This window comes from Centrocercus urophasianus, unplaced genomic scaffold (genome assembly GCF_019232065.1).
Source record: "Centrocercus urophasianus isolate 14NV4802_14NV808 unplaced genomic scaffold, USGS_Curo_1.0 seq_18, whole genome shotgun sequence".
Lineage (NCBI taxonomy): Eukaryota > Metazoa > Chordata > Aves > Galliformes > Phasianidae > Centrocercus > Centrocercus urophasianus.
Window position 1 is genome coordinate 5,376,819 of NW_024884733.1, and position 14,534 is coordinate 5,391,352.

The window sequence follows — 14,534 nt, forward strand, 5'->3', positions numbered from 1 at the left end:
AGCCCAATAAACGGGTAAATCAGAATAATTTTCATTTATTGTCATCAGAGCAGAGATGAGTTTTGCTTGCACCACCACTCAGCCTCCATCAGCATGTCAGCACCAATGCACCCATCCTGCTGTTCCTCTCTCCATCAGCATGGCACACACCACAGCTGGGCCTATTGCTCGAGTGCAGGCCTCACCCCCCTGCATTTTTTGGCACAGATTGGAAAGGAGCATCCATTAGAAGGGATTGGGCCCCCTGGGATTTTGCTGGCTGCTGCAGCAAGTGCCTGCCTTTTCACAAAAGCAGTGCTGAGGTACTTATCCGTTATATTGTAGAAGCAGCAACTTCTCTTACAGATTCCAACACAGCATAAATTGCCTTTGTCTCTTTCAGTCCCATTACCAGTTAGCATCATCTTCCCAGTTCAACTCTTCTTCTTCACCCCAGCCTGCAGCTTCAGCCTAGAATCATGTAAAATTATCAACATTAAGGCACGCACACTGTACTTCTGTTCTTAATGCAGCTACAGGAAACAGGCAGCAACCAGGCCAACTTGTGATGGCAGAGCAAGACATTTTTCACAGTGCTTGAAGAGAAAGGCACCCTCTTCCTTGCCCCTTCGAGCACCTGGGCTTTACACAGAAAGCCCCTCAGAAACCAAAAACAAAGCACTGGAATTTACAGCTTTTCATCTTGAAGGACTTCTAACTGTAAAAGGAAACACTTTAAATACAAGGAATTTCTTATGGTTTCCTCCTAAACTTAAATCAAGCTTTGTTTCTATCAAAACCACTTTTTGTTAAGAACGGGATGCTATAAAATAGACTTCTTTCCCTTCCTCGTAAGAAACAGCTGTTGCCCTGCTGTGCTCTAGCACTCTGACTTTGATCTCACTCTCTGCTACTCCAAGAGCATTGTCTGCACTACAATAAGTGGATCCCATAAAATGAGGTAGATATCACAACAGTGCATCTGAAAAATCAAGTCTCATTTTCAAATGTTGTAAACAACCTCAATTTAGACGTAAGGCTCCTCTCCTCATGCTACCACTGTGCTAACTCTCCTAGGGCTAACTCAGCAAAACAACTTGAAGTCAATATCTATTCCCTAATGGAGGTTAAGTGTTCAGGTGGAAGTGCTACCTCCCCTCCCTAGTGAACAGAAGCAGTCTGTGAAGCCCTAGAGCTGGAGCTAGATGCATTTATCTGCTTACCCTGAAAGGCAGCTTATAAAACTGCCTCCCAGGTCTATGAATGGGAGAAATGCCTCACCTAATCCTTCCTGAAAACAAGGCTCCAAAAAGCTTTTCTCTGTATTATTTCAGGTATTATTTCTTCACTCTTTCTTCTGGAAAAACCTGCTAGCATTATAAATAACCACCAGCAACAGAGCCTTGAATATCCTCTGTGCTTAGAAGCCCCTATCTCTCAGTGCTTAGGGCCACGTTTGTTCAGCAGACTGTATGCAGCCTTATTTCACTTCCCCTATCTGACAAAAGACTCACGCTAAAGCCACGTAGGGTCCTAGCATGCAGGATACAGCAGCACAAACTAAAGTCATAGATTTAACTTAGAATTCCTTAATCAATTTCCTTACTGTTCCTTAACATGGCTGCCTTGCTGCTGTGGCAGCCCACGGAATTACCCTGTGCTTGATAAGAGGCATCATCCAGAACTCAGTATCTTGTATTCACAACTGTACAGCCCTGCGTTGCTGATACTTCCTCAGGCTATCAGCTATATGATATATGACATGTGATGTATGGAGCCTGCTGCTGCCACAACAGCATGTTGTTTGATGTATGTGCTTTAGAACCCTCTCAAATGTGCATTTGTTTAAACCCCGCTGTCTATAAGCTCTTACCTCACTAACATCAACTGCTGCAAATTTGGATGAAAACAGCGCATTCTGGGAGGCACCTTCTCTGCTGGATTCTGCACCAGGGTGACTGGGAACAACTGCTTCTGTCCTTGCTTCAGGTAAAATCAAGACTGCTGAAGAAGGTTTAATGTCTGGTATCATGTCAGCAAACCAGTCCAGCTCAGGGTCTTGCACTGGTTTCCTCTTCACTTTGATGGTGAATTCTTCTCCTAGGCCAGACTCCAATGAAGACTTCAGTCTTTCCTCTAAGGTTTGTTTGGGCAGCACAGTTTTTCCTAGTTGTCCTTGATGGTCCTGCTTGTCACTGTTCCAGCTGTTCTTAGGGGAGGACTTTGTTGAGGGACTCACTTTGAGGCTTTCTAACTCTTTGCTCTGTTGATGGGTACCCGGGAGAGTCCTTCGCATTTCAGCTGCATCAGCTTGTGTCACAGTGAAGCAGTTTCCTGAGGTCAGGTCAGTATGAGGGCTGCTGGGCTCAAAGTCATCCCAAGGCTTCTCATCTACATCGTGTTCAACAAAATAAGGTCCTGTGCTGCCCTGTGGTTTTTGGGGCTCAATTTGGATGTTCACAGTTTTCTCAGTATCTGTCTCCTCTGGCTCACTCCAGTCTGGCCACTCCTCTGCTGGCTTTTCGGAGGTAGTTAAAGAGCTCCTGCTGCTCCCAAGCACATTAATGCTCCCAGGAACTCCATTAAGGGGGAGCTGAGTGGTTTGCTCACCTGTGGAGGATAAAGGTGTTATATATGCATTTCAGAAAGGCAAGTGTGGTTGACATCAGCAGATGGCACCTGGCATGGACATAAAGCATTTGCCAGTTCAGAAAGTAACGGTAATTGCAAAGATGTTTCAGTGCTGAGCTCTTCTCAAATTAGAAAGCACAGCCATCTTCCTGTCTGCAAAGTGGGGGGCATTAAAAACTGGCAGCTGGCAGACATCATTAAGTGATTGAGAGAAGGGCAATAAAGGACTGAAAAAATGCCATGAAAGCAAACAGAGTCAGCTTCTGAAGTCAGAGAATGAGCTGACCTACAAATAATCACAGAGGCAACAGTCTGCAGGAGGGTCTCTGCCATGTTGTGGAGAGGTGAAAAAGAACAGCAGAGATCCTGCGGTATGGAAACACAAAAATCCAAAGCAGGCCAAGCATCAATGAGTGTAATCATCAGATTCCCAAATAACTATTCCCTAGAAAGTCAAGGGTCATATGCTCTTTCCCTCACTATTACCTTCTTTTCAGACAGCACATGGGCAAAATTTACATTTCTCAAACAACTTTTCATTTGTAGGACACTTGGTTTCTAAATAGGAAGAGATAGGTCAAAGTTTTACCTTTAAAAGCCAGTGGATTGTCTTGTTGCACAGAATGCTTCTGGACAACTGCGTTTCCAGAGACAGGGAGCACGCTGGAATTGTTCTTCAAAGGCCAAGAGGTTTGGTGTCTCTGATTGCTTACAGCATGAGTTGGTGAGTCTGCAGGGACAAAAGAAAGGCCATTAAGTCCACCAGGTGTGTTGGCAATCTCAGTTGAAACTGCCCACAGCATTGGAGTTTTATTTATTACAGAGATGAGCAATAACAAAGACTGGCACTGCAATGCAAAAACTGCACCTCTTATCTATACATAACAATACTACTGTTCCTGCAGCTCTCGCCAGTACAAAGTTCAGGCAATGTAAATGGGTCAGTTTTTGCTGCTCTGTTCTTTCAAGGTACTCACAGTGAACAAACAACATGATCTGAATTAGACGCTTAGAAAATGCTGTCTGCCACACAGCTGGATCCAGTTGGATGCAAGGCAACACCAATCTCCCAGTCTGCCTCATATGAAAGCACAGCAGTCACAATTCAAAGCATAATGCCACTGCACAAACTCTTTATGTCTGGGCATGAGTAAAGCAAGAACAAGAGGCTTTATCCCAAAGGCTGTATGACAGCCTTACTTGTATGATGCACCCAAGGTGAGGTATGATGGAGGGAACGTTAAAGGCTGCACACTGAGGCTGCATGAGGCAGGCTTGTTTTCCTGGGCCGGTCAGAACAGTGTGCAAGCATCTGGTTCCAGATGATTAGGGGAGTTGTAGCATACTGTCACTGATGCACTAACACTGGCTTCAGCTGTTTAAGCCCCTGCTCCCATCCCTTCAAAGATGCAATAGAAGGGCTTGGGTCACTGCTGTCTCCACCTGATGCTGTGTGATGCCAACCAACTCACAGGACGGGAAAGGACTACAACTGATACACAAAACATGAGCCCTCCATAAAGGGTGCATCCTTTCAGGAGCATAGACAAACATCTCAATGAGTGTCATCTATGCAGTATATAGTACTCCTTTTTGTACATCACCACTCACTGTTGAGGACAAAGGGTTGATTTTCAATACCCCCACCCCTCCATCAACAGTTAAATCAGGTCCAATTTTAAACATATTCTGAAAAATGCATCTCTTCTTAGCATAGAAGATGAAGGTTTTTATTTACTACAGTCTACTACAATAACATAAAAAAACACTGCAATGAACCATGCACAGATTTTAATGAGGAGCAGCAGTTACCAGTACACACAAGCGGGACAAAAACATTTACACTGGAAAAAAAAAATTCATCTCCATCATGCATTTCACATAGGTACCTATGCTTTATGTCTAAAATAGAGCCAATGATTCCCTCCAGCTACAAGTATTATTTCAACATGCAGAAAAGTTTTCACTTGGTTTACACTTGGTTCCAAGTTATCTAGCAGGTGCACGGACTACTTTCTTCATTTGGATTAGGTGAAAAGCCTCCAGAGAGCTGAGAAAATAGGGAAGTTTGTATTTCTTTTCCAATCTACAAACAGAAATCGAGGGGAAGAGGATGAAATTTACTGCTTTTAAAAAGCATGAAGGACAGAGGAAATATTGAACAACTACTTGGATGCAAGTATGTAAATCTCAGAGGAGTACAGTACAGCTCTTCCACTAAAGACAACTGCACTTTAATATGATTTCCTTTGCACATCTTTCCTTGCAGTTTAGGGGCAAATTAGGTTTCCTTTAATTAACCTAGCAGAAAAAGATTATTCAACCAAGAAATTCCACCCGTGTTGCAGGGACAAAAACAACATGAATCCCAAAAGAACTCACATCACTCACTCACCTTCTGGGGAGAGATCAGCAGTTTTCATGAAACTTGGTGCAGAGCTTTTGAAAATCTTTGTTCTTTCACCACCTACAACCACTTCAGGTCCAAGCAGGGAGACAAGAACTGCTAAGCTGTGTAGTGTTATTGCCACAATAGAGTCACTAGTGTCTCGAAGGCCCAGCAGTACCTACAGCAAGAATGGGACAATGTTATCAAGAACAGAACATCCTGTTTTCCCCACTTTTTTCCTCCCTCCTCTATACATGTTGTATTTGCAGCACTTTTCAATTCTAAGGTCTCCTGAAGCTCTTAGTGGATTTTGGACATTATTTTATGCCAGAATACCAGCCTTCCACTTTGCGTGAAAGCTAAAGAGTACACAGTCATAGCATTTGGAGAGCTCAGACCGACTGCTCCCTGCTGACAACTGCAGTGTTCTGTGAAACAGAAATGCCATCTCTTGTTGTGAGGCTGCAGCCCAAGCTGACAGGTACCAATCAGCACAAGCAGTGGATGTGTCAGAGGCATGAGGTTTAACAGAAACAGCACTCCAGATCAGGGTGGGGTGTCACACTTAGGGCTTGTGTAAAAGGAGGCTGGAAACTGTTTGCTGCCAGTGCTGCGAGAACTTAGTTTTGAACTAAGAGCCAACAGAGCAGCAGAAATCCCATATACTCGGATATACACCATGTATTGCTTTCCCATCCTTAACCTGTGGCAATATGATGTTTTTCAACTCTTCCCGAGAGAACAGTTCTGCATAGGCATGAATGTGAGACAGCAGCACCATCCGCACGTGCTCCTCATGAACCTCAAAGAGCTTCAGCAGCACAGGAATCACGTGAGTCTGGAACAAGGCTGGCGACAGGAGGCAGCTGGTCTGGCTTTCTCCAGTTTGCTCTAGGGAAGAGATGGGAAAAGCCTGCATTGAAAACCACAGGCAGCTCTTCCAAAAGCTATTCAGTGAGAGACTGTTACAGCTGAAATCTACAGCATCACCCCAGTGCTGAGTCTGAGTCGAGGAGAGACAGCCAGCATCTTTTGCCTGACAGCAATGGCTCTGAAAACTTAGCAGCAGTCATAAGAAGTACTGCTTGCCTGAAATACCAGTAGTTATTTAGGTAAACTATAAGAGAGTGGAAGCAAGCAGCACGGCCAGAGGTTGCTGTAGATCCAGCAAGACACGCTGAACATCTCCCTTAGAGATGTCAGAAGAGAATCAGTGCAGGGCTGTACAGCCCAGGCTCTCAGTGGCTCACTGGGCAGGTGGGGTGACACTTAACCACGGGAAAAAGCCTGGGCAATTTGTAATTCTCACCTAGCATCAGCAAAGCAGTGGAAAAGCACTTCAAATGGGGAAGCTCACATAACTCTCCTCTCTAGTTCTGTGCATTAGAGAATTTGTTCTTGTTAAACAAACAACACTACTTCATGATTCAGTGGAATGACCACCGAATTAACTCCAAAACTGTCAGTAACAATTTTGAATAAAGCATTTAAAGATCACCTTTCTTTGGCCCCAGCAGATGAGGAAGAAAACTCCTGACAGCTACAGGTTCAGCAAACACAAGTTGATTGAGTAGAAGAGGCACCAGCCGTGATGCTATCAGCTCCTCTGACAAGCCAGCCACTCTGTCCAGCAGGAACCTGTGTTCCAGGAGAGAGCAATTGGTATCAAAGTGGCCTCTCATGCATTTACGACCATTTCTCATTGTACTTTTGCCTTCCCCTCTTTTGGGGGCCTGCCTGAGCTTCTACATAAGGAAATTTTCCCTTGTAAAAAAGGAAATCCCATATTGGAATCACATCCAGCTAATGTATTTCAGGGGCAGCCAGAAGAGCACGAAAGAAAAATTCAGCTTCTCCCCTTCTCAGGCCAGGTAATGCCATGACTAAATGGAAGCTTCTCTTAGAGAAAAGAAATCTGGAGAATACGACAATAGGATTTCCTGCAGGTGCTGCACTTCAGCAGCCTGGACATCCATTACAGACAGCAGATTTGCCCACAGGAGGCTGGGACCACAAAATTAATTCACTCGACAAGTCTTATCCAAAATTCTCATTATCGTTTTACCAAGATCTGCCTACATGAAAGAAAACTTCAGCCTTCAATGTGTCTGGTGCTATATTTCACTTTCTAAACAAAGTCATGCTCAAAAGAAAGCTACTTCTAATAATTAGTTGAGGAAAAATTCTCTTCTTCCACTACTCTGAAACAGGTTTCCCGATATTTTAGACTGTGAAACTGGGCAGACAGCCTTTGTGTAAAGCAACGGGACCCTGGAGCAGCTCAGCAAGGAGCCAGAGGACAGGCTGATCACCACCTCGAGCAAACAAGATTGTTACACCACACTCCCTCCCCCAGTGGCACTACAGCAGATGAATGCACTTTCCAGATGATTGCCACTGCGCAATGGGAGATGGGGTAGTGCTGCTAAAGGGAGTGAAGGAAATTCAAACAGCATTACAGAGCAAACAATATTCTGCCAAAGCAGTCAAAATCTGGCACCCGAGGAACCACTTCCCTGGCAACTAGTCTTCCCAGCTCTGCCTGATGCCCGTGTGACAGAAGCATTTCTGACATAAGCTTCCAGATTGCAGTTCCTTCACCTACTTGAAAAATTCCGTTTTCTCCTCCTCAGATTTTAGTGTTAAGGTCTTCAGAAAGTTCACAACTTCCAGAAAATCATTCCTAGGCAAAAAAAAAAAAAAGTAGATTGTCACTACTGTCATGAGTGCTAACTCTCAGCACCTCAGCTGGAAGGTGATAATGCTTTCTTAACTTAAGGACCCTCTTCAACAAAGAGCCCCGTAACAGGAACAAGCAGTACCAAGAAGCAAGATTTTTCTTTCCTTACCTGAAGAATTCATGAGACAGTAAGCTGGACAGTGGAGGACGACACTTTGGATCTGGATTCAGCAGCGTACAGTGCAGGGTTTGCTGAAAGCTGGAGAGAATATCTGCTGAAACTGAAAGCCAGAGCACCTACAATTAGATTTCTCTCTCACCACTGGATAAGCTATGCTCAGGAGTCTTCCACTTCTCCTGAAAACTTACTTTTAGAATCTGTTTGATAGCAAAACGACTCATATTTGCTCCCAAAGGAAGAGAGAATAGCATCTCCATCCTTCTCCCTATGCTGCTGGTCTGTCATGGCACCAAGGAGTGTTACTGTCCTCTGAGAAGCTTCCTGCCCCTGCTCAGCTGTGGAACACAGCACCCACGTGCCATGTATTTGTGTTCCTAAGCACTCAGTCAAGTTTCTGGCGGGAGCAGAGCTGTGCAAATCTCTGACTGCTACAGAACAGATTTGGGAGCACTTGTGTTGTCTGACCACATTCAAACAGGGGAAAATGGGAATAAAGGAGATGCTGATGTTTGGATTTTAACCTAGCAAACACCAAGATCAGTGATGGCCACTAAACCTGCACCACACACATCAACTGCAGCAAGAGTTGCATCAGCCAACACACACAAGGGATAAACTTCACACGTCCATATGTTGCAGATAAGCACGTCATTGCTCACCCTGATCATTTAGGGCTGTCAGGAGATTCTCAACCATGGCTCCAAAGGCGTAGGCGTCCCTTGCATGCCCACAGCTGCTGGGCAGAATTTTGAAATCTACAGACTGAAAACAAAAGACAAAACCAAGAACCAAGATCAGCAAAGCAGGAGTTCACAAAATACTTGCCAGAGACCTCCATTCCCCCACAAATGCTCTCCAATTCTTTTTATAGCTCAAATGTTCCACCAGGTACCCAATAAAGCAGAGAAAATTAAAAAAAAAAAAAACTTCCACCAAGGAATTTAAAACCCAAGGAGGAATGGCTTCACGGTGTAACAATTCCCCCCTGAATACATGCTGCAATTGTAAGTCAACAACTTTCAGCATAAGCAGGGATAGGAAAATAAATCAGATATTATCCAGCAGCTGCCTTCTCCCATTTAGGCATAAAGAAACAAAGTGTCTGAATGAAAACTATTTTCTGAATACAACACTGTCACTTGTCACCAGCAACGAGTTCCTCCACGAAGGCAGGCCACTTACCATCTCCTCACATGGGATGCACGACTGGTCTCGCACTGATTTGACATGACAGAGGAACTGGAAAGGGAAGAGGGGAGACGTGAGCTGCCTCCAGGGCCCATCTGGGCCAAGCAGCAGGAGTGAGCTCTCCCCACAGGCCAGGACTGACGCGGGCCCTTGCTCCTTCAGCTGGCAGCGAGGGGCAGGCTGTGCTGTGCTCTGCACAGACAGGAAACACTACGAATGCACCAGGTGTGAAGCACCAGGCTGACAGAAAGCAACTTCAAGGCACCACAGCCAATTGATCCCCTTATGTCTTAGGTCCCACCATCCACGATCCATCTGAGCAGGGGTAGGATTTCATGACCTTTACCAGTCAGATTTCACTGCTGGGCTCTTTGCATTGCTGCGCACCACCACACACACCGGCTGTGCGCCCGTCTGATCCCTTCTGAAAGGTGATACGTGAGGAACATCGCACAGTTTGTGAAGGATTCGTGGGGAGAAAAGGCAACATACACACACTGCACAGTGCCAGGCTGCAGCAATGACTGCGCAGCATGCGGCAGAAATCAAACCAAGAATCTTTCTGCCAAGACCAGTAAAAGCAATGAAGATGCCAACAGCAAAAGCTGAAGTCATTTAAATTATTCTTCTTATTGATTTATTTCAACTTGGATCTTCCTGCTCCATGCTTTTTTTTTTTTTTTTTGTCAGCCCAAGGGAACAAGAGTTCTCCCTCTCTCCAGTCCTCACCTACCCTGCAGCCAGCTGTCTCCCTTAGAAAAGTAGCTGATTTGGGGCTAGCGGGAATTAGTCTCAGTTTATCTAGATGACAAATAGCCGTAGTGCTCCTGGAGCAACAATTCAGCTGGGAGCTGGACGTGAGCCTTCCCAGTGCTGGCAGGCCAGGAGCCCCCTCCCAGGCACTGGAGGGGTGTGCTCTGCTCAGCTCTTACCTCTGGGGTGGCTTCATTAAAGTTACAGACTGTTTCCATTCCTCCCAGTTTCCAGTGCCCATCCTCGCTTACAAACACAGACGATAAACAGACGTTGTTATGAGTGAGGTTTCCCTAAAACACAACGAAGAATGACATAAGATGCAAAATCTTAATCAGAGCTAATGAGGAACTAAAGAAAAGCTACCAAAAAGCACACAATTCTACATGCCCTTCGGGATTTTGTAGGTGACCAGCAAATATCACACTGAAGAGCTGGGTTTTTAGAGCACACAAAGCTCCAACTGTGACAGCCTCTACAGAGCAACTGTAAATCCAGAGAAAACCTCCAGCTACCAACAAGATCAAAAGCTCCAGTTTTCCCAGCAGGAATTTACGTTCAGTCCTGGACACACACAGTACCAGAACAGGGAGCAGTGACACCAACCTCTGACACATGGCAACAGCTGTAAATAAATACAATGGCTGAGCGTCCCCTCTCCATAAGTGTGAAGCACTGCAAGCAGCTTGCCATTTACAAACCTTACTTCCTAAAGCCATCCTATTTTCAATTAGCCTTCCTTCTAAAAAGCAGTCAACAATTTTAGCAGCTTCAGCCTAAAAGAACTGTGAAATTCACGTGTAATGCTATAATGTGATGGAAAACACAACAGCGACAGTGGGCTAGCAGAGTCCCAGGCTGCAGCAAGTGAGGAAGAGCCCAAGTGTAGCAGCTGTGGATGCAGAAACAAAAGAAAAGAATCTGCTTACCTTTGGAAGGCCTCAGTTAGGCAAGCGAGATACCCTTACTCCCCCCCACCCCCACCAACACTTAAATGAGATCTGGGAAGGGGTGCATCCTGGCTCCAGGTCTTCTGGTCACTCAGATTCATTGCATACATCTGAGCTCCCCTGGGTTGGCCTGCCTTCCCACCAGGTGCTCAATCACTGCTTCATGCTGTGACTTAGCATTTCTACTACAGCAGGCGAGTGTGTTTGCAAGGAGTGAGGAATGAGAGCTGTCCAGGCAAGCCCAACTGCAGCACTCCTCTGCTACACTTCTCCTCGCTCCCACCAAAGCCTGGTGCTGCTAGTACCTACCCTGTCATGGAGGAAAGTGAGTGCCAGCAGCACATCGTAGATCCCTGCGCAGATCTCTGCAGAAGAAAGTGTCTCCAGGACCGTCTCCAAAGGCTTCACACGTTCAGTAACCAAATGGATCCCATTAGCTTCCACAGTGCAAGAGAGGAAGCGCAGAAGGCATGGGTGGCGCAAGGTTTTCAGGTGCTTCCAGAAACAAAAACATCTATTACATCTCATCCTGTCATCTGCTGGCTGCAGAGCTTAGCCAGGTTTCCTACGTGAATCTAGACAGCCAACCCTGCTGCTCACCGAGCTCTCAGCACACTGGCTCATTGCAAAGTACTTCATAGCACATCTGGGCGCTTACACAGAAGAATAAATACAATATTTGGAGCCTGGCTCAGACTCTCTGATTTTTGGATTTGCAGGTAGAGATCGGCACTGAGGATGCCTGCAGGTGCTGTTACCTGAACACTGCTTGTCAGCACCGCGCAGTGCAGGAAGAGCTTTGCGGCTGCTGACCCCCTTCTTCCCTACCACGTGGCCAGGGATAACCCTGATAACTCCTTCCCTCACCCCAAGGCTTTGGCCCTCACTAACCACTTCCCACCTCTCCAAGAAGAAGGAGACCCAGCTCTAAGTCTTTCCCAGCACGCCCGCTACCGTACCTTGGCAGCTTTATTAACCACGTCCTCGTTCTCCTGCTTGTACACAAAGACAGAAGCAAGTTTGCCATCCTGCAGCACAGCTGGATAAATGGTGTGTCCAGTTGGCAGCACGAACGGCGGCTCTTCCAGCGTGTAGCTCTTTAAAGCACTGTTCTCCGAGCCCATCACTCGCCGAGTTGGGCCGCTGGAGAGATTCCCTCTTGGTGACAAACGGGTCTCTGGGCGGAGGAAGAGCTTTTCAGGCAGACTGAGTTGAGGCAGGCACTATCCTGTTTAATTTCAGAGCATTTTCTGCAAAGCACGAGACAGCCATGAAGAACAATCCTATCAGTTGATTACCAACAACAAAAACAGCCTCCTAGACTCAACGCGTTACGATCTAATATATTTATTAAATATAAACTACCCCAACTGCACAGCCCGCTAAGCAGCAGGAGCATCAGCAAGAAGCAAAATGGGACTCTTCCAAGAGTGCTTTCTATGGAGGAGACTGAACCTCCACAGCCCCTTGTTCATGTCTCACCTCCCCATCTCACCTGTCAGCCACAGCTCTGCAGCCGGCACAGCTCCCGCTGGGCTCCGCGCTGGGAGGAAGGAGCCACAGGGACACATTTGCTATGGGAACCCGAACGGCTTCTAACTGATGTAACAGGGCTCAACGTGCCGCACAGCACCAAGCGAGCACATAGCCGCAGAATCACCGAGGTTGGAAAGAGCACTAAGGTCACCTCATCCACACCGATCCCCTTTGTGCGAACCTTAGGAAAGCGACAGAACTCGGGCTCACAGCGTCCAAGCGCCACACAGAAGGGCAGGGAGGTAGGCAGAAGGGAAACAGCACAGCCTGGACGTGTGTAGGAAGGCCTTCCGTGAGACATGCCCGGCCCACGAGGGCTCACACAGCGCCGAGAGCACGGAGCAGCGCCCGGCTGCGGGGCTGTTCGCTCACCTCGTAACCCCGCTCTTCCCAGCACGGCTGCGGGCGTTTGTTTATCCACGGCGGCGGCCGGAGCTGCGGCAGCACGAAGCTGGCGCTCCTGACCCTGACACGGGGAGCGCTTCTGAGACTGACACGAGCTCCCAGCCACACAAACCGGCGCAAAGACACCCCGCGAACACGGGCAGCACGGTGCGCACGGCCGGGCTGCCGCGCTCGGCGCCGGGAACCGCCGCTCAGCCCAGCGCTGGGCGGCCGCACCCGGAAAGCGAGCGCCCCGCAGCCCAGACGCGGCCACGGGCGGACGACAGCACCGGGCCCGAACCGCCCACACACCCCGCACCCAAAGCGGCGGCGGCGGCTCCGGGCCCGCCGCGAAGTGCCGGCCCCGTCCCGCAGCCCAGCCCCGCCGCACCTGCTCCCGGCCGGCCCGAGGGAGCCGCCTCCCCTGCCCTGCCGGCCGCTCGCTCCCTCCCGCACGGCGCGGCCGTCGACTGCGCTTCCGGCAGCAGCGCGAGGCGAGGAGGGAGGGAAGAACGCCGCCACGCGCCGCGCGCACCCCCTGCCGGCCCGGAGGACCCGCCGAGCGAGCGGCCCCATCTTGAGCGAGGGCAGGGCGGCCATTTGGGTTGTGGGCGAGCGGACTCCTCCTCCCCTTTGGCGGAGGACGCCTTCATCGGAGCCGCGTCCCTGGGGACGGGGAGGGGGGTCGGCAGCGCACCCCTCGTTAGGGCCGAACGGCAGCCCCACTCGCAGGCGGTGTGCCGACACCGCCACGGGACGCAAGGAACGCCATTAAAATAATTGCTGCCGTTGGCGCGGAGTAAAGGAGCTCCGGGCGGAGACCGCACGTGAGTGCGTTGTGCAGCAGGAGGAGCGCCGGAAGCAGCGAGCGCAGTGCGGTGGGAGGTCCGCGCTTTTTCACACTTTGCTCTCGTATCGGCGCTGTTACTGCGGCTCCGAGGCGTTAGGATGCGGTTTGCGCCGCCGCTTTGAAGGGAGCGTTCAGAACGAGGAGGGCCGGCAGCACGGCCCGCACCACCGCCCGTCTAGACGGGGATCAGAGCAATGGCAGCGTGCTTTAAGGTGGTCTGAGCCGCTCTAAGCCTCGGCTCGTTCTGTAACTGCTCCACCAATTCAGCGCGCGTTACGTCTCGTGCTGTCCAGCTGGCGAGAGCTCATTAGCGGTACACGTTCACACCCGTTCCAGTTACTGCCCGCAGGCACACCCAGAAGCACGGTGCGATGGCTGACAGCCTCACCGAGCGCAAAGAAGGCAGAGTCATTCAAGAACCAAAGGAAGGATTTAGCTGTTCCCTCTACACACGTGTCTGAGGCGCTGTTAGACCCAAAAGACTGCAGGCAGAGACAAAATGCAAGCAGGGAGCGAGGCTGGTGCTCTCCTGAATCTCACAAGAAAAGAGCCGGCCACAGCAGCTCCAAGGGCTGTCAGTCGCAATGGAAGCTGTGTGAGTAAGTCAGCTTCATTGTCTTTTGTTTGTCCCAACAAAGTTGGAGCTATGCTCAGAGCAGGGCTTAATTTACCAATGGTGTATTACAGGAATTCCATTAAGGAACCTGCCAGAGGGTCTTGAAATCTGTCGTATCTAAAAAGAGCTTGTCTTGCTTGTTCCAGGAAAAGATACATCTTGTTCCTCTTTAATTTAATCCAAAGTGGATTAAATTCAGCAGAATCACGGCAATCTCATTTCAGAATGAAATACACGTGTTGAACTGTTAGCAGACAGCACCGTACACACCAGTTTAAAAGACTCTGAATGAGGTCCTTCCCTTTGGGCTGAGGATATCTGTTCGCTTCTGCCTTTCTCCACCCCGTGTTACCCAGTAAACTCCTTAATTTCAAACAGATCTTAGGGTGCTGCATTT

General features: G+C 48.4%; 1 protein-coding gene across 5 annotated transcripts; it reads right to left on the minus strand.

Moving 5' to 3' along the window:
- Positions 1 to 9: 9 nt before the first annotated feature.
- On the minus strand, positions 10 to 13,140 carry SCYL3 (SCY1 like pseudokinase 3). Of its 5 annotated transcripts, none has more exons than XM_042819631.1 (14): positions 13,063 to 13,140; positions 11,711 to 12,001; positions 11,061 to 11,246; positions 9,981 to 10,094; positions 9,043 to 9,099; positions 8,520 to 8,622; positions 7,849 to 7,960; positions 7,605 to 7,682; positions 6,498 to 6,637; positions 5,703 to 5,890; positions 5,006 to 5,177; positions 3,200 to 3,340; positions 1,853 to 2,589; positions 10 to 450 (listed from the first exon to the last, which is right to left on the minus strand). In XM_042819631.1, the coding sequence occupies exons 2-14, from the start codon at positions 11,873 to 11,875 to the stop codon at positions 388 to 390; spliced, it is 2,256 nt and encodes a 751-aa protein (XP_042675565.1). In that variant the 5' UTR covers positions 11,876 to 12,001; positions 13,063 to 13,140; the 3' UTR covers positions 10 to 387. The 5 variants fall into 5 exon arrangements, with proteins under 5 accessions (XP_042675565.1, XP_042675568.1, XP_042675567.1 ...); XM_042819634.1 differs by lacking the exon at positions 13,063 to 13,140 and adding an exon at positions 12,660 to 12,791; XM_042819633.1 differs by lacking the exon at positions 13,063 to 13,140 and adding an exon at positions 12,247 to 12,621.
- Between the last annotated feature and the right edge of the window lie 1,394 nt (positions 13,141 to 14,534).